The sequence below is a fragment of the Taudactylus pleione genome, unplaced genomic scaffold, assembly GCF_031769625.1.
Source record: "Taudactylus pleione unplaced genomic scaffold, aTauple2 ptg000191l, whole genome shotgun sequence".
Classification (NCBI taxonomy): Eukaryota; Metazoa; Chordata; class Amphibia; order Anura; family Myobatrachidae; genus Taudactylus; species Taudactylus pleione.
Window position 1 is genome coordinate 4,952,554 of NW_028284593.1, and position 25,640 is coordinate 4,978,193.

The 25,640-nt window shown below is 42.0% G+C and overlaps 1 protein-coding gene across 8 annotated transcripts in view; it reads right to left on the reverse strand.

The window, feature by feature from the left end:
- FBRSL1 (fibrosin like 1) overlaps positions 1-25,640 on the reverse strand; it is a 581,862-nt gene that overhangs the window by 135,079 nt on the left and 421,143 nt on the right. For all 8 annotated transcript variants that reach the window (XM_088476700.1, XM_088476701.1, XM_088476704.1 and 5 more), the window contains one exon: positions 6,537-6,566. In XM_088476700.1, coding sequence (XP_088332826.1) covers positions 6,537-6,566 — 30 coding nt within the window. The remainder of the gene's footprint in view (positions 1-6,536; positions 6,567-25,640) is intronic.

A 25,640-nucleotide genomic window follows, 5' to 3' on the forward strand; every position in this document is an offset into this window, starting at 1 on the left:
GTTTTTACTTTATAAATATCTTATTTTTATTATAATCATTTTTATATCAAATCTCAGGAGTATGACAGGGGAGGCCCCTGGATCAAACTATAGTATGGGAGCCTTATTTAGATACACTTCACCAAAAAGTATAAGCAATAGTTGTGAGTTGTTGAGACCATGAACTTATGTACTGTATTAAAATCACTGCTGCCATATTTAGCAGAGTCTCCAGTTTTGATTTTTTTATTTTAAACATAAGGTCCTCTGAAGGTGGAAAAACTATTCTTTTTTTTTTTTTTTTCTGCTAAATAGATTGCTTTATCTTTTTTTCTGCTATTTCTGTATTTATCACCACTTTTATATCATCCAGGCAGTTGAATAGTTTCATTGTCCTGCAATATGATACAAAACAGCTCTGTGGATACTGCTGTATCATATGCTTGGACTACAGACAGACTCTGTCATATGTAAAGGCAATAGAAATATACATGACTGCATGGTGAAAATAAAGTCCTTGTAAAAAACACAAGAGAGAAAAAGAAAAAGTAATGCAATTGGGTAATTGTACAAACCAAATACTTAATGTTGTCAAAAGCTGAGAGACCTATAAAGACTATGGTGCTGATTCAGAACTGTACACAAAGTGGTCCCATCTGTAATTTTCCGCTCAGTGCATGTGTCTGAGAACACCCGTATCATGCCTAATTTGCGGTGCTATTCAGAGTAGCATGAAAGTCAGCTGGATCCCCCTCTAGTGGCCAAATGGACTAGACTGGGCAGCACTTAGCATAAGCTTGCTGTGGGGGTGTAGTAGGCAGAATTCCGGCCTACTCAGAGGTAAGCTTATGCAAAGATGCAGCAATTTCAGATGGATCTTTTGCACAAAGGAGAAGGCGGTCCAAATCCGTGTGGGTAGTGACAACAGCTGCTCTCTTAAGCATATGTAGAAGTGCACGAAGCAGCATAGATGAGGCAGACTCTAAATAAAAATCTGTGGCCATTATCAAGTAGACTTTGCGTATAACTCTGATTCAGGCCCTATGTTTGTGCAATATCTTCAGACCTTATGAATGAACATTAACTTGGTTTAATTGTTTCAGATTAGGAGGTTGGGGTAGACCGATTTGGTCTAAAGCTGGCCACACACTAGACCAACTTTCAACTAGTTGATTGGTTGGAATGAAAATCTGGTAACTTATCAGAGTAACTGATGATCAGCAATTTGCTCCTAAATGCCAGAAAACAGATGAAAATGGTCAGACAAGTTTGTTAATGTTTGATCTAAACAATTTGTTCAAACAACAGTTTTTGTCCATTTTCCGGAGTTTGGGAGCAAATTGCTTATCGTCATTTGCTTTCATACCTTACCAGATTTTCATTCCAACCAATCAACTAGTTGGCTGGATGGATGTAAGTTGGTCTAGTGTGTGGCCACCTTAAGGCTGTTGCATTTGATACAATGTAACAAAAAAAGGAAGAAGCCACACTTCAGAATATATAACTGTACAGGACTAATATAGATAGCTAGAGGAAAAAGTCTACAACTGTAAAGTAGAAAGGAAAGGAAATAGAGTAATCACAATATGGAATTCTATTACCTTATGCTCTGCTTGTGACACTAACTTACCAGTCACACACAATGCAGCCTCCCCTGAAGGTAACCTCCGATCTCACATTCTGAAAGCTAATCAATGTTGTTCAGATTTCAATTTCTCCACTACAAGGTGAAGTCAAACCTAATCTAGCGGACGTCAGTCTCCTATGTAATGCAGCTGGCTGGGCCTGCCGCTGTAATTTAGACAATCATTAATAGCAGAGCTGCATTATAAAACTACATGCCACTTACAACTTCATCTGTACTCTGACAGGCAGGTCTTTTAAACAGCCTTCTGAGCAATTGCTTTTAGTCGATTTGAGGAAAGGTTTTAACCCCAGGAGGTATAAAGAAAGGGGGAAAAAAAACTTAAGCTGTTGAATACTGTTTAGAAAGAATTTTTAACACAGTAACAACAGTTAACCGGGTATTCTGCCACTTTATATATTAACAACTGGCAACCTGATAAAAACACGAGTGAAAAAAAATGTTTTTACAATCACATTAAGATTATATGCATAATATAAGGGGCTATAAATGATCACCCTTTTGTGAGCACCAGTAACCTATAACGTTTTAGGCCGGTGGTTCAATGGCCAATGCACATTCCTCAGTGGATTAGTTTAAAGCAATCTCCGAACCAGAAGATGGAAGAATGGATCAGCATATACAGACAAGCAGATGGATGGCACCCGGTTGTATCTTACGTTATTATTATCATCGTTTATTTATATGGCGCCACAAGTGTTCCGCAGCACCTTACATAGTACATAACCAAAAAAGTGACTAACAGTGCAATACAAATACAATGGAGGACAAGGACAGGTATACATTGGTGACCATAATACCCAAATAAACAACAGAGCATATGAAACCAAGAGTTAGGTGCCCTATTAGGGAGTAAGAAGTAGATGAAAATAAAGTAAGGAGAAGCACAAGAGGGTAGAGGGCCCTGCTCGCAAGAGCTTACATGCCTCTGATCCTGCTGGTAGATGTAAAATATGAGACTCTCCCCCGTCACTACTCCGACATGTTTCGACACACTGGTGTCTTTTTCAAGGATGGCGTGGTATTGAAACCAATGGGGGTTTAAATCCCCTGGGACCAGAAGTGTATTTAAAGCATATACTCTATTAAAAACATAACAACCATTAAGTGATGATCTTCTGTATTTACCTTTATACGGACATCAAAACCGCTTGCACTGGTTCACGCATCGCGGGATGTACCAACTCCCTATTGCCCGGCTATTTAAATAAAGTTAAAGAAATAGCAATATGATGCAAAAAAGAGGTAGATTTATTGTTAGGTCAATTGTACCTATCAAATTCCAGAGGCACATTTATGCTGACCACGTGGTCTTGTGTAACCAGCTATTCAGCCGATAGCCCACCTGAGTGTGACACAGAAAAAGCACTCGCGCTATGCATCAAGAGCTTATAATTCAGCAGGGAGATATTACATGTCACCATCTACCAATTATGCTATGTACCCACAGTTATTAAAATGTGTTACATTCAAGTGATTCAAACATATGTAAATATTTAATTAATTGTTCCAAATGAAGCCATACATATTTGCGTTTCTATGAGCGTTTAACCTGTGCTTTGCGGCAGTGCAATAATTTTATCAAGCTGGTACATAGAATCAATGTGATTATGAGTTTTTACTTTTTACTAGTGCATTTCAAAAGCCATTACTAAAGTTAGTGGTTTTGTAGCCTAAAGCTAGCTTACACACTATACAATTATTGGGCCGATTTGCCAATCAGCCTGATTTACTGTATAACGTGTATGATAAATAGGTAAAGATGTCCATAAAGACATTCTTTCGATTATCCAATAGATCGGCCAAGAATGAAAATCCCGGCCTCAGTTTCCCCCTATCGAGCAGCATGTGTGCATTTTCGATAATCTGCTGATATTTCCTATGTTTTCCTGCCACTAGGTCATCCTCCTTGTGGGCGTACATATGCAAAATGAGTATGGTGTGGTGGAAAATCTGTAGCTTCTAAAAAAAAAAAAAAAAATAATTGCATAATGTGTAGCACAGATATTGGGGCTGACAATTTGCTGAAAAATCACAGTGTGTAGCTAGTTTTACAGTTGTACATACTTGCTTTAAAAAATAAATGTGTTGTCTATTTGACCGATAATTACTACACTTTACACCACAAGATATCTTTAACGATTTGGCCACATCAGAACTATGAACGTTAAAAATATGTAGTGTGTATGCACATCATGTAGTGCACACTCCCGTGGGGTCATCAGCCTGATCTTATGCACTCCATGTAAGATCAGGTAATGCGGCTGGCAGCGCTATTCGGGGGTGGCATATCGGGCACCATATCGCCCAGTGTGTACACACCACGGGTCCATTGGCGATTGGATCGCCGGCAACATCGCTGGGTACACACATCGTTTAGTGTGTACCCAGCTTAACTACTTGTGATTGGCAACGGTGAGGTAAAAATAGTTGGAGTTGGCATCATAAAGCTGCATTAGGTATTCTGCTCATGTCAGACAGGGCCATGGCAATGAATCTCATGCCCCAATGTGACAGATTATAGGGGCCCTCCAATGTCTGCTGGCACAGCCTTGGTATATGTCAGTACTGAATGTGGGAGGTGGATCCGGCAGGCTATATACGCATGCAACAGTGAAGTCTGTAACCATGCAGACCAATAGGAAACTACTGGACTGCACAGCCACTTTCCATTCATAATCCTGATCTGGTGTCACATCTCCCCCACCATAATTGCCACCACTGGGCCCCAGGCACCTTGTACAGTATTACATCTATCCAATATTTATTTTTACTTTTTAGAAGTGGACCTCCATCCATACTTGCCTGTTCTCCCAGGATGTCCAGGAGGCATCCGAATCTTGGGTGGTTCTCCCAGAAGCCCGGAGGAGTGGGCAATTCTACTGGAGGCCTCCTGCCCTGGGCCAACCATTTCCCAACTAAAGTAGGTGGTATGGGTGGCCCCGTCACCCGCTTCACAATGCCGGTAATGATGGCTATGTATAGCGAGGTATACAGCTTGTCTAACAGAATATAATCCAGAGTCTCAGTGGCCTGTTAGTGTATTAGAAGATGACCACACACACAAAGGATGATGGCAGCTACCATCTAACACAATGGATATTAATCTGATTGGTCTGAGGCCTAGCACACTGCGCAATTAGGTCAGTTTTCCGATGTCTCAGTTATGGGTTTAAGGTCTGCACTTTAACCCAGTGTTGATTTTGACAGGAATTACTACTTTTCTGAAGTATAGGGATTGATGGTACGGATTTATTTGTTATAGAGACATTAGACAAAGCTCAATACTATTTTAAACACTAAAGTTAAAAGGTAAATGCAGAAACTCAATGTATATTAAGGGTAAATAGTACAGCTACTTATACCTATAACCCCATAAAGTCTGGTATCTGGAAACTCTGCTGGAGCGGGCATGAGGATTTTTTATTTTGAAACGCTGTCAACTTACTTGTCAACAATCCCAGCTCTTGTTGATCAAATTACAATACAAAGGGGCATCCATATGGGTGGACTGGGGACTTTATATCAGAAGATTGGATTCTACCAAGTTTTAAATTGGGAATGTTGGCAGACATGCTTGTGTTGAGAGCACAGAGTGGAGGGGCTGGCCAGCTATCCAATCAGTGCTCTCAGCAAGAGGAGTTGGAACACTAGCACTCTTTTACCCTGTCTGGTAAGAGAAATCATGCACCTGGCATAACAGACATCAGAACACTCTGCCTCTGTTAGTTGTGGGGTGAGGGTATACCCAGTACTGTAAAATCATAATTCTGGATGGCGCTCTTCTTTTAAGTCTATCGTATGTCTGCCCAAAGCTGTGATGCCACATTTAACAAATGGGGCCTTATACAGAGCTGGCTGCAATTGTGCATCAGAGTGCAGACGCAAGCTCTGTTCACTAAAAAGCCATATCTATAACAATATTTATGCAGGGCATATACTTGTGCCCATTTGTTTTGGCATATACTTGTGCCCATTTGTTCTGATTGCAAGGCATAAACACATTTTCATATACTTCCCTGTAATCAGAAAAATAAAAAATCTGCTTAAACGAAAGTATAATATATCCTGAAGTAACGAAAAAGCACCAATCAGCGTCAGTAGTGCATTTACAAACAGCCAATTTTAAGCGGTTCACTAATGCGATCACCACCCGATATTCGCACCCATCCTTGACCACCTCAGGCATATAGGGAGAATCAGCTAGTGAATGAACATTTTCAGGTGTGTAATCTTAAATTGAATGCATACAATCTTTAGATTAGATCTCTTGACTATGTTTTATTGATGAAAGTCATATTATTCATTTACTGGACTTGTCTGTTCATTTGCTAGCATTGTGTGGTCATTCACTGGTCATTTCTACACTTCCCCTGTTTTATGGTTGTAAAATTCTAACTAATCCTTCAATCTTTAAACCCAAACTGCATTTTAAAAAGTATACATAGTAATAATGATGGCACATGTCACGTCACAAAATAGTTTTTATGTTGCATCTTCTACATACACCATTCCCTTAAATATGAGAAGTCCCTTAACCGTTCATTCACTGGTCGATTCATCCTATATACCTCTGTGTCTCAGTCTGCGTATGTTGTAATTGTGCAAACATGCATTCTGTAATTAACTTAGAATGACCCCTCCCGTGACCCACCTCTCCAGGTGCAAGGTGATATAAGTGCATAGGCGCATATGTGTGCACCCACTTTTCTGTGCATGTGCAGAGTGAATTCAAACGCGGTAATATGCTACACCAACTGGTACAGTCCTTACTCTGTATCAGACAAATAACATACGTATCTGCATGTATGCCTTAGCAACGGTTGCCATTGTTTGTTGCTTAAATATAAATGTTGAAGATTACTGTCTAGTCTACAACTATTAAAAAACAAGGATTAATGTTCAATCTTACCTTATCATCGATATCACTTTCACTGTCACACTGTAGAATAGAAAACAAAGGATGCAATTAGGATGACAATATTGGTAATTTATCATTCACAAAAGACATACAGTGTCATTACTTTTACACATTTATATTAATCTGATTTTGTGATAAATAGCTATTACATACAGGTGGATGCATCTTTCAGATTATATTTATATATAAACATGGTCTGGAAATGGCAGATCACTATACATAAAGCGGTTCTGGCACGGGTATGCACCAAAATAATATCAAAGATAGTTCAAAATAGCAGCACTCACAGGACTGTTGACAAATGTATATGCAGACACCAACTAAAGATCCAACGTTTCGGATATAATTCCTTCGTCAGGGATACCCTGTCCAGGGATATTTGAAACATTGGATATCAAACTGAACTGGTTGCCAGAGCTCTGTTTGTTTCACCTTAATATGACACTGGCACTGTCCAAGGATTCAACTGTTTTATTGCTCCAAGCTTTGGACACTGCCCTGGCCCTAAAGAATATCTTGGATCTTTGAGTTTGCCAGATTTATCTCGGGCAGTAGTTCCCAACCTGGCTGCCACAGAGCACTTGCAGAGGTTCAAGGGGTTGATGTTCCAGTACAAATCAAATTATTTATGGTAAATGTGATCGGCAAAACCAGTTCAGGTGGCTGATCATAAAATATGTGAACAGAAGAGCAACACTGTCCACCAGCACATAACTGAACCTAAGAAAGTCATGTAAGCACAATTTCAATTTTTTTACTAAATTTAAAAAAAAAAAATATTCTGATACTCTAGGGCGCCTTGATCCAAGAAAGTTTGGGAGCCACTAATATAGGAAATGCAATGACATCTAAAATTACCATGCAGCTTCTCTTTGCTGTACTAAACTCTCAAATTATCGAAACCGATGTTTGGGGCCTGTGGGTGGTGTATGGTGCCTGACCTTAGTTATACATATATCCTCTATCACATTCATATCATAATACTGAACTCTACTCTGTAAATGATATTAGTTTCAGTTGTACCACCAATTCCCTAATTTCTAGTTTCATGTTCTATGCCACTTATCTTTTATAGATGAAAAGGAAAAAAACACAACAACTATATTTTAATAAAAAGTTGACAAGACTTTTCAGTTTAAAAATGCATAATATATATATATATATATATATATATATATATATATATATATACACACACAGGTTGAGTCTCCCATATCCAAATATTCCGAATTACGGAATATTTTTAGTATGACTGAGAATGTGAAACCTTTGCTTTCTGATGGTTCAATGTACACAAACTTGTTTTAAAGCACAAATTCATTAAAATACAGTATACAATAACCTTCAGGCTGTGTGTATAAGGTGTATATGAAACATAAATGAATTTCATGTATGTACACAAACTTTTTTTGATGCTCAAAATTATAAAAAATATTGTATAAAATGAGCTGCAGGCTGTGTGTATAAGGTGTATATAGAACATAAATGCATTCTGTGTTTAGTTTTGGGTCCTATACCCAAGATATTTCATTATAGTATGCAAATATTCCAAAATATGGAATAATCCGATATCCAAAATACCCCTGGTCCCGAGCATTTTGGATATGGGGGACTCAACCTGTATATATATTTTTTAATTGTGACAAACCTAATAATGGTTATGAACAACTATTGGTCTGACACAAGATGTGGAAGCTATAAAAAAAGCAATATATTTAATAAACATTAATTTCCTGTGAAAGGACACAAACTCAGAAAAGAGAAGTGAAACTATGTATCTGTACATGAAGTTGTGGAATTAGGCAGCACTATCTGCCACCACACTCCAACCACTGGTTTCAGTGCATTACTGAATAACTACTGATAAATAAACAGCTTAAACCACCTCCGATGACAATACTCCAATGCCTTACAACTCAGACAGATGCTTTAGAGGTAAGGAATCAAGCCAAGGCCTAGAAACAAGCCAAGGACCATTTCCACATAATGTGTTGAAGAAATTTAGTTTATTTGGTTTTTGAACAGAAGCAATGGAAGAAATTCATAGAGGTTAAATCAGAAATGGCCAACAGGCAGCCCTCTGAGACTTCATTTGATGCCCCATCCAATCTTTTCTCTGCTATATGCCCTGTGAACGCCAGGTCTTATTCTATGCATTATGTCTTGTCAAGCTTGTTCCACAGCCTCAGCCCTTACAGAAAGCTGGGGCAGCAGGTAAACCTCAGCGAGTCATAAAACAGAAAATAAACCGAAGCACAATATGCTCAAAAGCACCCATCTTTTGCATCACATGATCACCTCTGCACAACACAGGGTGGTCACAGAGTGCCAACACTACAGCTGACATCAGAGGAGGTGAGATATGTAGTTTGTACCACCTGGTCTCCCTTTTTCCTGTGTTATTCCTGCTTACTCCTACTTAAAGTACAGAATTTTTAGGCAACTGTTCTTAATCACCAATGTTCCTCAAGGTTGTCCATTTTTGGTTCCACTTACATATACACATATGAACAGACATTCTCTATCATAGGGAATATAACAACAACAAGTGCAGCAGGATGACGTTGTGCCTATTCCAGCCTTCTAAAGTTCAAAACCTAATGCAAAATCTAGTCAACCATAAATCACATGCAAAAATCAGATGTTTCTTATAGTTTGTAATACTTAAGCTTACATTAACACACATACAACATCTCTGCTAGTAAATTAGAAGAATGCTGTATCTTTGATTAAAGGTATTGTTTTAATTAATCACTGAGATTAAGTCTGGTCGTTATGAAAATTAGAGGGAAGCGTGTGTGGCCCTCAGGTTGCCCATCACTGCGGTAAGCAGTATACAGGGCAGTGCAAAAAGTTTAATGCAGCTGGAATTCTACCATCCTTTAAAGTTGACCTGCAGGGGTTTCCCATAGAACGCTTTTGGAAAACAGTATTGGAAAGAAAATAAGGGAAGATTCTTGTACTTCATCAAAAGACAAAAAAAGTTAAGGGAACACAACACAAGTCACAAAACGAGTTTGCACACAGGCTTTGCCTGGAGGAATGTCAACAATGGAGAAAGAGACCTGCACAAAGGAGATGAAAAAAAGTCCTTTAGCTCTGCCTCCCACGCAGCTGTTGTCATCAGGACAAAAGCCCTTGTCAAAATATCGAGGTAAAGAAATGTACAAAATAGAAACTGATGACAGCTCTGGGAGCTCTCAGTGAAAGACAAGAGCCTCAATTACCTGAAGTTTCCAAAGGGCCCTGTTAACACTCCCAGAGGAGAAACTAAACAGTAAACAGCCCAGTGGGCCTCCTTCAGAAAAGCTTGTTAAGGGATTACTTGCTTCGTTGTGCCAATTGCCTTTTAATTCCACCAAGAATGTTTGTAAAGCACAGCCTAATTGCCCCTCATTTTGTAAACAAACCCATTTCTTGGCAGGTTCAAGTTGGGACACTTTGTGCTTGGAACGTGAGAGTCACAAATCAAGGTGTTTTGTAAGGTGGATACAATGTGTAATAAAAGTATCAGCAAAATATGTCTTGAGACCTCACAAATTTATATCAGATTTAGCTAAATCCCAAATTCTCTACAAAGAACCGCATATATATCAGGAACCCAAAATCTCAACAATTGTTCCAGGCAGAAATCACAGCACAAATAGTGTGACAGATGTGACATCCTATGCTATGGAAATCATATACAGTAGGTATAAATCTAGATATCACTATCATTGTTCTAAAAGTAATAACAATTAGTGATCCCCAGTTACATATTGCGATAGTTGCCATAAAGAATCTATTTTCTGAGCTATAGTCTGAAGGTTCTGTAATGCTGGCCACACACATAGCGACATTTTACCCGATCTGGCCAAATTCCGACATATTGGAACGACAGATCGTGTAAAATATGGCCAAATCCTGAGTAAATCGTGAGTCCCCACTCACGATCACGATGCGATGCACGTCCCCGCATGTCGCACATCGCATCGTCAGATCTGCCGTGCGGTAGGGCAAATCTGACAATCTAGGACCCGATGCACTGTGAAAGTCTGACTGCAGGAGAGATCGTATGAAGATTGGACACCAAATCGTGTGAAGATAGTGTGGAGATAGTGTGCTGAGCTGCCTGGGAGAGTTTCAAGGGAAATCGTACACATCGGCTCATCTTGAGCACATCGCTTTGTCTGGGGCCAGCTTAAGGAGAGAAATGAACACGGCTTTGCCAGCTGTGTTTGGACTATAATTTAGCCATGGTCAGTGACAAAATTCCCTTTACTTATGTGAGGTATGTGCCTAGGTGCAGCACTGGGATTCTGGTTGTATTACTGAAATTTCCCAGTAACTACAAAATATTCCCACTGGTCTGTACTCCATCTTGAATGGAGTTTGAATAGATAGGCCATGTGTACAGTACAGTACAGTGTAATATATTTGTAGTTACTGGAAAAATGATGGACTAGTCAGTGTGCCTGGGGGCTGGCCAATCACTTACCAGAGGCATCTCTGACTGGGCTGCACATGCAGTTGTAGTGGAATCTGTGATCCCTAAATCCTTCCCTGACCATGAGAGTTGTTGCTTTACATCTGAATGTTACATTTCAACTAATCTTTGCTTACACTGCTTAACTTAAACTCTAGTGTGTTAGAGTGTGGTATTATTATGTTTTGCCTCCAGAGGACATAAGGTGCCCATAACAGACCAATCTTCCGAAAATAGGTGTTTTTTGTGTGTTCTTTGACCCTGATGCGCATCCCCGCCGTCCTCTAGTTGGATCGCAGATCAGATGGTTTTGCAGAGAGATCTCCGATCTTTGGAGTACAATGCGATACACTTCTATGCTTATCCTATGATCGTAACGATCAATCGTACACCATTTGACCACATCTTATGAAAAATTTCAAAGGAAGAATATCAAGGGCAATCGTACAACACATCATACCAACTTTGAATTGCACCGTGTATGGGGGCCTTTAGGGATGTAAAGGTAGAGACTACTGCTCTGCTATCTGTTCCTGTAGGCTCTACGCTGGGTAGGACTGATACTGCTCTCTGGCTACTGCACACTACTCTAGGAAGGAGACAGTGTTACTTAATTTTAACTCATCTGCTGAATAGAACTTGCTCTCCACCAGTCAAGGAAGATTACTCTCCTCCAGTCAGACATTCAACAAAAACCTATGTTTAAACAGTTTTAAAAAGATGTTAAAGTAAAGGGGATACAGGGAATAGGTAAAGTACATAATCTCCATGGGATTTCCTTTTTAGCTCTATAGAATCAATTGCAATTTACAGAGCTCTTTTCTCATTAAAGGATAGAAAAAAGTAATTAGCATTCTTTGTTTTGTATTTTCTGAATCTAGGCACTCCACCACATTCTCCTCCTCTGCTGCTTCCGGATCTCACTACTCTTGAGTTTGGCATGGAATTGTAGAGGGTGGAGTGACTTGCTCAGTCTGGCACAGATTTCATGTCTGCAGGGGTACTAGACGATGATAGGAGAGGAGGGTTTTATCCGGAGCCAAGCTGACAGCAAAACCTGCTAATGGGACTCAAAGCAGCCGCAGAGCCACAGTGCCAGAACTTGCAACTACTGCCAAGTCAGGAGGGGATGCTGATTTATAGCAGCAATTTCAGCACTCTATCCTTTGGAGGGTCCCACAAGCCATTTCTGGATGGCATAGAGCCACTGAGTTCAGATCCAAAGCTGCCCAGCAGCAACACGGAAATGAAAAGGGGGTTGGAAATTGAATGCTGTCTCGATCTTGCCCTAGGCATGAAAGGGCTTCTCTTAGCTCTAGCGGCTCCTTGACAGTTTGATAAAATGAGTCTAGGCCTCCCTGCAGCCATTCAGCAGAAGGACTGAAAAGAGCAAGGCTGGAGCGATAAGGAACAGATTGAGCCTTAGGCAGCCCTTATGTTTTTTTTATTATTATTATTATTTTATTTCATCTTTGGTGTTTATAGTCGTGAGCTGGGCAATAAAACTTAACGTACAGAAACTTAAAGGAATTGTCATGAAAAGGTTATAAAACATTTAAATGCAGACGTGTGGAATGCTATTTTCTTTTAAATATAGGTGGGGGATTTACAATTTTGAGCAGTAATGATATATAGTTTTAGGGGTATATTCAATTATCTATGGTGTTTACTGTTCCGGGGAAAGCTCCGGATTTAACGGCTACAGCTATTCAATTATTAGCAAATTTCCCTGCGCGCGTTAACCCATAGATTCTGCATTAAGTACTGGAAGCTATGAGTTTCCCCACATGTTAAGTCCCAGAGGGCTAAGTAGTTGTGAGCAAAAGTATGCATTAAGTGTCCCCTATGGGGCTTAACACGTGGGGATGGAGCAGTCAATTGAATTTCTCAGGGCTGACAATTAGCTGCGGGGTTTATTGAATATGACATTAGAATAGAGGTCTGTATACAGTATGACTGATATTTTGCACCTTTTCTTTGCTTCTTATTTTACCTTAAGAAGATTTAAATTTGTATAGCAAATGTGATATGCGTAGTAAATACAAATAACTGCATGATACAATTACTTATGATGGAGATATTGTCAAGCAACACTTTATGGTGCTGCTCTCATAAGAAACAAGTGAGAATTTAAACTATTTCAATTACAGATAAATATAACATTTAACAAGTAATGCAAATGAGTTTGATCATTTGCAAAAAACCACAGCAACTAATTAGACTTTTGATTTAAACAAAATTTGCAATAGACAAATAAAACCTAATGTCTCAATGGTAGCTGTGCACATTTTACCCCTACTTGTATTACATTTATGTTGATTGGTGGATTCATAAACTGGGAGAAAGTGATATTAAAAAAAATTAAATGATTGAATTGTCAGGTATTTGACCTGTAGCAGCTTTCTTTAGTGGACTGTCCTATTGATGTCGGAGAAGCTTTAGCTGTCTGTAATGAAGAGGGCAGGTAATACTTTATTTTCAACAGAGTTGCAATGTCAGGGTAATACTGAAAATGTACTACTGTACTACAAACACATATTCCAAACACACGGTGTACAAGAGATTTCTACTCAGAGTCGATGGTCAGGTGGGCCGAACTGGCCGTCCACATGGGTAGAAAATGTCTTTCCTTACAATGGCCACCGCCTGAGAGATGACAACTGTGGCACATTGAGAACTGCGAGATCTTCACTGAATATGTTCTGCCAGCGGACAATAGAGGACCAGCGGTACCTCTACTAACAGGGAAGGTCTGACACACCCCCTACACAGGGCCGGATTAACATCTTCTGAACTGCTGTAGACAGAATTTTTTTTTCCAGCAACAGCAGCCTGCTGCCAGTGGCCAAACTATTCCTGAGATTAGTAACGTTATATAATAAACATTTTACCAATGCAGTGCCAGCTTTACCTAACAGGGCCGAAACTAGGATTTTTGTCACACGGGCAAGGCAGTAATTTGGTGCCCCCCAAAAAACAAAGAGGATGATAAGGGTGTGTGGTTTCATGACACAGTAATGCCCCTTACAACACATTATGCCACACAGTAATGCCCCTTACAACACATTATGCCACACAGTAATGCCCCTTACAACACATTATGCCACAGTAAAGCCCCTTACTACACATTGTGCCACAGTAAAGCCCCTTACACAATGTGCCACAGTGATGCCTCTTACACATTGTGCCACAGTGACGCCCCTTACACATTATGTCCCCCCCAAGAAGCTTCTCATTTGGCCTCCTGCATCAGCATGTGAGGAGTTGAAGGAAGGACATGGCATCAGGCGGGCAGGGAGTCGCCTGTCCATCGGGTCTTACCTGCTGGGGCCGCGGTGGTGGATGAGCTTGGGCAACCATATGTCAGTCATCTTAATTCAAAAGCTGTGCCGGCCGCGGACCAATCAGAGCTCGCGGACCAGCAGTCAATCAGCACCGGCTGCCGGTCCGCGAGCTCTGACTGGCTTGTGACCGGCACATCATTAGAATGACGGGGCCGATGTGTGTCAGAAGGGCTGTGGGCTGCTGCCTGCTGATCCCGGCGTGTAGCTCTGGAATCTCCCCTTGCAGCTATCTGGGGGGGGCCCTACTCGGCATCCTCAAATCCGGCGCACTTGCCCCCTTCCCCCCAAGTTGCGCCCCTAACAGAACCAACCAAATACCAAATGTCTGATTATGGCACATTTAAATCCCCTGCAGCATGTGCTCTTGTGTTTGTATTTTAATACAGATAATGATCTACACTTTTTTGATGTTCTAACATTATGTGTAAGAGCATAGACTAAGAAGTGGGAGGAGTCTGGAATAGTAAGAGGAGGAGTCTATGCCAGGAGCCAGGTGCTGACACCGAGGTGGGCCTGTGTGCTTTAAAATGCCAGGGGCTATTTTTAGTCCCAGCCCAGCCCTGTATCTACTTACATATACTATACTTTGTACAGCTAAAGAACAAGTCAAGCCACGTGGGCAAACAGACATCCTCTGATTTGAAATCACGAGGTGAGGGAAAATATTTTAACCTTTACTCTTTAGACAGAGCTGTATTAGTATTTTAGCTTAACAAATTAAAGTTTCAGTTCTGGTGTTTAGTGGTTAAAATCGTATTTTCATGTGAGACCTCACTATCACCATATATATTTGGGTTTATTTCTCACTCATCTGTAAATAGTTCATTTATAAGAGGAGATGATTAAACATACAGAAAAACAAAAATAGTTACATAATTTCTGCTTCTACGTGATTATGTCATACACAGAGAAATGATTGCCAAGAGATTTCTTGCCATCACTGTGAGGAGCACTGCTAAACAAGTTAATGAGGACTGAAGTGCCGGGGCAGCGTTGGAAAAGGACATATGTGATTTTTAATGTACTTAAAGGGAAGCACTAAGTTCCAAGCATTACAAATAATAGATCCCATACTAGTTTATACACAAGGTACCTTCTTTTCCCAATGCCATTTTATGTCACCCTCTTAAGTTTGGGACGTGTGCACAGAGATTGATTAATCGGTTTTGGTTTAGCCTTTCCAATAAAAACCTTAAATTTGCCTCTGGGTTTAACGCAACAGCTTTTGGGGACTAAGGAGGTATGATAGGAAGTTAGGAGGAAAACAATAGAGAAACACACATATTAGTTCTGTCAGCTCCCGACTGCCCTGAGCGGCAGAACTCATTTCGAGAGGCAATGAAGCATCTTCTGGTCTGTTTGCTGTGTGCTCTCAGGAGCCCCTGTTGTGAAGTAGCAATCAAGAAGTGAATTTTTTGCAGTACCCGGAGAATACAGAAAAGACTACTAAGGCGTAATAGTCTCATGAAGTCTTTCTGTCTCTGCCTGTCCTACAGAAGGAGAGGCAGAGACAGATATAAATGGACTACTTGCAATTCTACATCTATTTCCATCCTATCAATGCCCAGATGCCATAAGACAAACTTATAGACAGTTCTACTAGGCTGATCTCCAAACTACAATGTTGATAATGAATATAAAAAGACAGCAAATGAAATCAGAATCTTATTATTTTGTTATTAAATCAATTTGTGCAAGATATCTTACACGGAAGCACTCAAACAGTTGCAGAATGAAAAAAATTCTATATATGACTCATTTGTTCCTGTAACATTAGTCACTATAACAATCTTAGTGGACAATTCGAGTCAGTATAGATTATAAATGTGACAAGATAACCAAGCACATGAGTATGCATGTAAGGAAAGAACCAGTAATAAAAGCAGGTACCCAGAACAACTGACCCTTGCCTGGGATGGTATGATCTCTCATAGAGGCTCTTGGTAAACTATTCCTGAAAAGAAAGCCCCCGATTGGTCTGCCTTCTCCAAATTTGTATCCTGAGGCTTGGTGTTGCCTACAGTCATGGCCAAAAGTTTTGGGAATGACACAAATATTGGTTTTCACAAAGTTTGCTGCTTCAGTGTTTGTAGAGCTTTGTCAGATGTTACTATGGTATACTGAAGTCAAATTACAAGCATTTCATAAGTGTCAAAGGCTTTTATTGACAATTAAATTAAGTTTATGCAAAGAGTCAATATTTACAGTGTTGACCTTTCTCTTTCAAGACCTCTGAAATTCGCCCTGGCATGCAGTCAATCAACTTCTGGGCCACATACTGACCGATGGCCGCCCATTCTTGCCTAATCAATGCTTGGAGTTTGTCAGAATTTCTGGGTTTTTGTTTGTCCACCCGTCTCTTGAGGATTGATCACAAATTCTCAATGGGATTAAGGACATGGAAGTTTCCTGGCCATGGACCCAAAAACAGGATTTTGGTATTCACTGTTAGATCAGTTTCTCTGATTCCACAGGGGACACTGGAGTCAATACTGTGGGGTATAGACGGATGCAGAGTGGAGTCGGCCCCTCACCTCTACAGTTATAGACAAGAGCCGTGAGGAGATGGAGAGGAAGAACCGCTAGAGAAGGAGGAAAACTTTGAACAAACAGCATAAAAAGTAATATCAGTAACAAACTGCAAGAACACAGCAGTCACACCACAACCAAAACAACATAACAGCAGCGCAGGGAATGTGGAATTAGAGAAAATGATTTAACGGCAAGTACCAAAATCCTGTTTTCTCCTTCATCCACAGGGGACACTGGAGTCAAGACTGTGGGGACGTCCCAAAGCCACCCAGACGAGAGGGAGAGCGCTGCGACACCTGCAAAACTGAACGGTCAAACTGAGCATCAGAAGCTGCACAAGTGTCAAACTGGTAGAACTGAACAAATGTATGAGTCCCCGACCAAGTGGTCGCTCGGCAGAGCTGAGAAACAGAAACTCCTCGGGCAGCCACCCAAGATGACCAAACAGAGCATGTAGAATGCACCAAAATGGAAGTCGGAGGGGACCAAGATGCTGCTAAATAAGCCTGATGAATAGTCAGTCGAATCCAACGTGCCAGAACCTGTTTAGAAGCAGGCCACCCTCATTTAGCCGCTTCATGCAGAACAAACAAGGAATTGGACTTGCGCAATAAAGCAGTCCGGTCTACATAGATACGTAAGGTACGCACCACATCCAAGAAACGCGAGGATGGAAGATCCTCTTGCAAGACTGGGACCACAATAGGTTGGTTCAAATCAAAAGAAGAAACCACTTTAGGCAAGAAGGCAGGGCGAGTACGGAGGACTGCATGATCCGCATTAAAAATTACATAAGGAGAGCGGCATGACAGCGCTCCGAGACTCTCCTAGCTGATACCAAGGCCAGCAACAGAACTATCTTCTAAGAAAGATATTTTAAATCAACAGTCTCCAAAGGTTCAAATACGGAAGACTGAAGGAAGGAAAGAACTAAGTTAAGATCCCAAGGGGCCGTCAGAGGAACAAAGGGCGGTTGAATGAGAAGGACTCCCTGTAAAAAGGTCTGAACCTCTGGAAACCACACCAATTTGCATTGGAAGAAAACAGAGAGAGCAGAAACCTGAACCGTCAATGATCCCAAGCGAAGGCTCACATCCACGCCTGATTGAAGGAAACCCAAAAGATGGCCTAAATGAAAGGACGAGGTATGAAAACCTCCGTCTGTCACACCATGACACATAGACCTTCCAAATTCAGTAATAATAGGCCGAGGTCACAGGTTTCCGAGCCTGGATCATAGTAGAGATACCCGCTCGTGGAATACCCTTCCACTTCAAGATCGCGGTTTCAACAGCCACGCCGTCAAGCGCAATTGGTGTAAGGTGGGGTAGCGAAAAGGACCCTGTTGAAGGAGGACTGGATGAAGAGGCAGTGACCAAGGGTCCGTCTCGAGAAGCATTTATATGTCTGAGAATCAAGCCCTGCGAGGCCAGTTCGGAGCCACCAGAATGACCCTGACCTTCTCCCGCTTGATGCACTTGAGCACTCAAGGTAGAAGGGGATAAGGTGGAAACAGATAAACAAACTGCAAGGGCCACGGAGCTGTCAACGCGTCCACCGCCAATGCCTCCGGATCCCGGGTGGGGGAGCAATGAAGATGGAGTTGATGGTTTTGTCTGGACACCAAGAGATCGATCTGTGGCTTGCCCCAGCACTGAATTAGGTCCTGGAAAACCGGAGGATGAAGAGCCCATTTGCCTGGATGGAGATCCTGGCGACTTATGTAATCCGCTTCCCAGTTGTCGACACCTGGATTGAATACCACTGACAGCGCCGCAGTGTGACTTTCTGCCCAACGGAGGATGCGGGATACTTCCCCTCATGGCTCTACCGGATTCCAGTTCCTCCCTGTCGATTTATGTAAGCCACCGCGTTGCGTTGTCTGACTGAACTCGAATGGCCAGCCCCCGCAGAAGAGGGAAAGAGTCTTGAAGGGCGTTGAAAACTGCCCTAAATTCCAGAACATTTATCGGAAGAAGGGCCTCCTGACCCGACCAACAGCCCTGGTAATGATGATCTAGAACCACTGCTCCCCAGCCTCTGAGACTGGCGTCCGTCGTCAGAATAACCCAGTCCCACAGGCCGAAACGCTTCCCAGCCAGGAGATGGTTGGACTGTAGCCACCAAAGAAGGGAAATCCATGTCTCTGGAGAAAGACACACCAAGCGGTGCATGTGGACATGACCATTGGAACAAGAGATCCAGTTGGAAGGTCCGAGAGTGAAAATGACCGAACTCTAAGGCCCGATACAAAGATGCACGGAGACTCCACGAGGTTGAAGGATGAGTCTGACTAATGCCTTGATTGCCGCAGCTGTCTCTTCTGGAAGAAACACCTTCTCAAGAGTGGTGTCCAGAATCATCCCCAGGAATAAGAGACGCTGTGAAGGGACTAACTGCGACTTTGGAAAGTTGATAATCCAGCCGTGTTGAAGCAGTAGGTGATAAGTGGTAGATACATCCACAAGAAGCCATTCTGGTGACTGGGCCTTGAGCAGAAGATCGTCCAGATACGGGATTATAGTGACCCCCTGAAGATGAAGAAGTGCCACCATGGTGGCCATGACCTTCGTGAACACCCTGGGGCCCGAGGAAAGTCTGAACAGAAGAGCATGAAACTGATAGTGGGCATCTTGAATGGCAAATCTGAGAAACGCTTGATGTGGTTCCCAGATGGGAATGTGTTAGGGTCTTTGATATCCAAAGACAGCAGGAATTCCCCCGGGTTCCAGACTTGCTATCACCGAGCGCAAAGATTTCATCTTGAATCTGAAGAACGTTAAATGACGATTTAATATATTCAGATTCAGAATAGGTCCAACCGAGCCATCCGGCTTCGGGACCATGAAAAGATTTGAATGGAAACCGCGATTCCTTTGGTGTCTTGGAACCACCTCTGAATCTAGGAGCCTCGTGATAGCCTGCTGTAACACTCTTCTCTTCATTTTCGAAGTTGGCAGACCGGTCGTAAAGAAACGATGAGGATGGATCGAGAAATCTATACGGTAACCTTGTGGAACTAGATTTCGGACCCAGGTGTTGGAACAAGTTTGAAACCACATTTCTTTGAACAGAGAAAGACTAGCTACCACCATGTGAGTCCCCAGGTGGGATGGTAGCCCGTCATGCCACTGGCTTGTCGGCAGGTTTAGGGTCCTGACGGCGAGGCAAGGCAGCTGCACTTCCTCTACCTCTTGTTCCAAATGAAGCCACAGAGAAGCCTCTTGCACAGCCTCGGAACTTTGTGGGAACCAGAAAGGAGCGAAAGGAAGTCCCAGAATAAGACCTTCGTGGTTGCATGGTCGACGAGGAAGAGGGCGGCAGAAAAGTGGATTTGCCTCCTGTGGTCTGAGAGATCCACTTATCCAACTCGAGTCCGAAAATAATATCCCCGGTGAAAGGTAAAGTCTCCAACGCCCTCTTAGATTTGCTATCAGCTTGCCAGGAGCGAAGCCAGAGAGTTCTGCGTGCCGCTATTGCTGAAGCTGAAATCCGGGATACCACCACCTGAACCAAACTTTCCATAGAGTGAGCTAAGGCCTGAGCCCAGGCCAGCTCAGATAATTCTCTAGAAGGTTCCCTTTCCTTTTGGGACTCTGCAAGTTCAGCAGATAGATTCAACATGATTCCAGCAAGCGAGGACCAAGGGGGAAAGGGGTTCTGGACTTGGGAAGTCCCCCCAGGAGCAGGTTCCTCCGAGTCGATTTATTCACAAAGTAGAGCCCCTTCAGAGTTTGCTTGAGTGAATTTAGTGTTACACTTTTTACAGGCATACAGCTTCTGTGAAGCCTTAGAGGTAGTACTCCTGCCTGTCATACTGACACAGAGTGACAGAAAAAAACAGCAATATTCCACTCACACTCAAACACAGTGTAGGAAAGAGGGAAGTAATAAGGAGAGAGTCACAGCAATATAAAGGGAGGACAGTCACACAATCCCCCAATAAGGCTCCCCAACAAAAAAAGAGTCCCCTTATATAACTCACTGTCCCCTGTGAGATCTTCTGTCTCCTGTAGAACAGGATAATAGCCTGTAACAGCGTTGGTGGGGCTGATTCTGTAGGAGCTGCTGTGCTGTCAGAAGGCTGTAGCATTCTGTCTGATGGCCAGTGAATCTGTAGAAACTGCGCCCAGCAGTACAGAGCGCAGGAAGTCAGGGTGCTCTTCTCCGGCTGGGGAAGGAGCTTTGCCCCCTCCACAATGGCTGCCTCCTGTGAGCTATCCAAGTACGGCGCCAGCTCCTATTACCCGCATATTGTGGAAACCCAGTCCTTCCCCTGCTAGCGGGGAAGGCTGGGACTACTTACCCGCCATGCCACCGGTGCGCGGTGGACCATGTGGGACCCGGACCCAGCCGCACGCATATGCGGCGGGTCCCCTGTCTAATGTAACAGCAGCCTGTATGGCTGATTAATGAAAGGTCAGGGACTCAAGCGCGCGCTCCTCCGGCGGCTCCCCCATTGCAGGCAGACAGGGGCGAACTGTCTGCCTGTAGAAATAATGTAAAAAAAAAAAATAAATTGTAAGGAGAGTGCCTAGGGACTGGCTCCCTTCAAGGCACTTTTCTAAAAACTGAAGAGGTGAGGGGCATAGAGGGGGAGGAGCCAGTCACACTTATAAATTTCTTAAAGTGCCGGTCTATACTCACAGTTTGACTGCAGTGTCCCCTGTGGATGAAGAAGAAATTTCAATGTTTTGTTCCCCGAGCCACTTAGTTATCACTTTTGCCTTATGGCAAGGTGCTCCATCATGCTGGAAAAGGCATTGTTCATCACCAAACTGTTCTTGGATGGTTGGGAGAAGTTGCTCATGGAGGATGTTTTGGTACCATTCTTTATTCATGGCTGTGTTCTTAAGACAAAATTGTGAGTGAGCCCACTTCCTTGGCTGACAAGCAACCCCACACATGAATGGTCTCAGGATGCTTTACTGTTGGCATGACACACGACTGATGGTAGTGCCTACCTTTCCTTCTCCAGACAAGCGTTTTCCAGATGCCCCAAACAATCTGAAAGGGGATTCACCAGAGAAAATAACTACCTTAGTCCCCAGCAGTCCAATCCCTGTACCTTTTGCAGAATATCAGTCTGTCCCTGATGTTTTTCCTGGAGAGAAGTGGCTTCTTTTGCTGCCCTTCTTGACACCAGGCCATCCTCCAAAAGTCTTTGCCTCACTGTGCATGAAGATGCACTCACACCTGCCTGCTGCCAATCCTGAGCAAGCTCTGCACTGGTGGTGCCCCGATCCCGCAGCTGAATAAACTTTAGGAGACAGTCCTGGCACTTGCTGGATGTTCTTGGGCACCCTGAAGCCTACTTCACAACTACTGAACCTCTCTCCTTGAAGATCTTGATTATCCGATAAATGGTTGATTTAGGTTCAATCTTACTAGCAGCAGTATCCTGTGAAGCCCTTTTTGTGCAAAGCAATGATGACTGCACATGTTTCCTTGCAGGTAACTATGGTTAACAGAGGAAGAACAATGATTTCAAGCTCCACCCTCCTTTTAAAGCTTCCAGTCTGTTATTCTAACTCAATCAGCATGACAGAGTGATCTCCAGCCTTGTCCTCGACAACTCTCTCACCTATGTTAACGAGAGAATCACTGACATGATGTCAGTTGGTCCTTTTGTGGCAGGGCTGAAACGCAGTGGCAATGTTGTATTTGAGATTAAGTTCATTGTCATAGCAAGCAAAGAGGGAGTTTGCAATTAATTGCAATTCATCTGATCACTCTTCATGATATTCTGGAGTATATGCAAATTGCCATCATAAAAACTAGAGCAGCAGACTTTGTGAAATCTAATACTTGTGTCATTCTCAAAACTTTTGGCCATGGCTGTACATTTACCCCTTTCCTCCCCAACACCACACATTGTTGATACACATTTCCACATATTGGGAATGAAACTCTTTTCACCAGAACTTTCTTAGGTTGCTCCATTTGTTTACTATCTTTATACACCAGCCTTGGAATTTACATTATATCGTATATAATTTTGTATTGTTAATGAAATGCTATTATTATCTTTGTTAACTATGTTATCGATTAATGTGTGAGACATGTGGTCTCTGATGCATTGTCATTTATATGCTTTCTGACATTTATAAATACAGAAAATAATAAAAGTATGCAAACCCTTTTGGTTTTCTGACAATCAAAGTTAAGAACTCTTTAACAGATTTCAGTTTACTTCAAAAGCATCTTAAAAACTTTCTTGAACCTGTTAGAAAGAGTCTCAGCAGGGGGTAATGCAGCAAGGTCTTTAGGTGTAATTACAAAATGGCGCCCAAAGCAGAGATACATCACAAAGATTACATACTCTAATTACTTGTTTAGAATCATATTTTATTGACATTACACCTCAATGCGAAATAAATGAGAGAGCTGAATAGAACACCACCTAATGGGGTTGGGTATGGGATGCCAGCGTTCAGGATCCCGGCAGTCAGAATCCCAACGCCGGCATCACGACTAGGTTAGCATCCCGACGGCTGAAGATAAGTATACAACTTAACCCCTAACCCTACTTTAACCCTCCCTCCCCGATGCCTAAACCCAGCCCCCCCCCTAGTGCCTAAACCTAACCCTCCCTCCCTCCCCAGTGCCTAAACCTAACACTCCCACCTTAGTGCCTAACCCTCTCCCTAGTGCCTAACCCTAACCCTTCCTCCAACCCCACTACTTAGCTTCGGGATGCAGGTGGTCGGGATTCCGGCGAAGGCATTGTGATTGCCGGAATCCCTGTTGTTGGGATATTAAATGTATCCCCACCTAATGCCGGGTACATACTTTGCAGACGGATCGGCCATCGGCTGACCGATTTGGTGTGTATGAAGGTGGGCCTACACATTTACTGACCCACCAATATGTCTGGCCACAGGAACTGGTAGTGATATCATTGTCGGCGGTTCTGGTGTACGGCATATGGGTCAGTCGGTCGTCCACACACACAGGCAGATGTGTACGATATATCTGTAAGATATATCGCATCTGCCATGCGGCCCGGTCGACACAATATATTTGTGAACGATATAGTTCACAGACATATCGGGTGTACGCACTGGTCAATGGCCGGGACCATATATTGTTTGTTGGCTGTACGAAAGATATACCAGCCAGTGTGTACCCACCATTATTTTAATCCTGGTCTATCATAGATAAACATTTTAAACCACCAACTTATAATCAATAAATGCAGACATATCATGCTAAGTGAAGTGTCTATGAAACTAGACCATTTACTTTAAGGTTTCCAAAACATGGCCCCAAGGACACTAACAGCCCAGTTTTAGGATATCCATGCTTGAACACTGACTGGGGTACTGATTAAGTCACCTGTGCCTAACCATCCTTAAACCCTATACTGTTAGTATTAGGGTGCCTTAAGGGCCAAGTTTGGAAAACAGTGGTTTACTAAATAACCAGAGCCACTCTCACTTCCAGGAAACAAAAATATTGTTCAAATTACCCTACAACCCAACCTAAATGTTAATGACCATGGGTCATAATTTATTCTCCTAATAATGTAATACAGTCCTTGTGGGTGTTCACTGTGGTGGACCTGAGGTAGGAATCATGGAATGTTTCAGTTCCTTCCAATCTTAGGACTTCCGAATATGCACTGTATCTATATATGATGTTAGAACAAGCATAAAATCTACCATTCTCAAGTTGTGTGCTCATGTGAAGCAATGTATTCACTTTTGAGTCATGTTTTAAAAGGGCATAATAAGGGGCAAACTCCATGTTAAAAAAGTAAAAGGTAAAATTTGCACAGGCTATAACATTCACATTTTCCAGGGGAATATGGGTGGGTGAGCAGATATCACGATCTATAACAAACATTACTTCAGTCACACAGTAGAAGAATAAGATACTGTAGATCTACACTACACAATTATTTTAACCTTTATTATACAGCTGACATATGTAACTCTTAGCAGTAGAATCTTCAGTTCTCATCTACGTGAGAAGTACAAATCATGGCATCTGTGACACTATTTTAAATGAAAATTGTAGAGACCCGAAAAACTCTGAAGAAATTAGATAAGAAATCAAATTTACAGATAATTATATGTTTCCAATGCTACATAAACTTGTATAAAATTATTATACTTCAGCTAGATTTCCCTTTAATTTACATTCCCCTTCCAGGTTCATCTGCTGCATTTCCATAAACATGCCCCGGAATGGCTTTCTACATCTACACGCCATTTAAGACAGAATTACTCTGCCAGAGCAGACATTTAATGAAAACATAGAACAATTATCCTGCACAAATCTTTGTTTTTAATTTCTAGTCAGCAGTGCTTCCGTACCAACAGGCAGATCCTCCAGAAAAAAATGGCATAGCAACCGCAATTATGATGATAAATTCATGTCAAATAAATTATATTACAGAAAATAAATCTTTCCAAGATGCATAAGACTGTTATCTGGCTCCAGTCAGACATTCGCATTACCAGTTTTATATGTTGTACTCCTCTTGATTAATATCGGTAATCAAATTATATTGCTTTCCTCTGTGCTCTCACATTCAAGGCTATAATGTTTTCAATGACAAAGTTCATACAGTTGTATAAAAAAATGTACCTCATGCCGTATCAGCTCTTTATTGAAGTAGTAAAACACCCTTTTCAATTTAGTAATAAGTAATATAAAACAGACTACATTGATTGGCAGGGTCGCTTCATTATGGAGCACAGCCCAGCTGCAATGCTAAGTTCAAAGAGTTAGAGGCTGTGCCAAGTC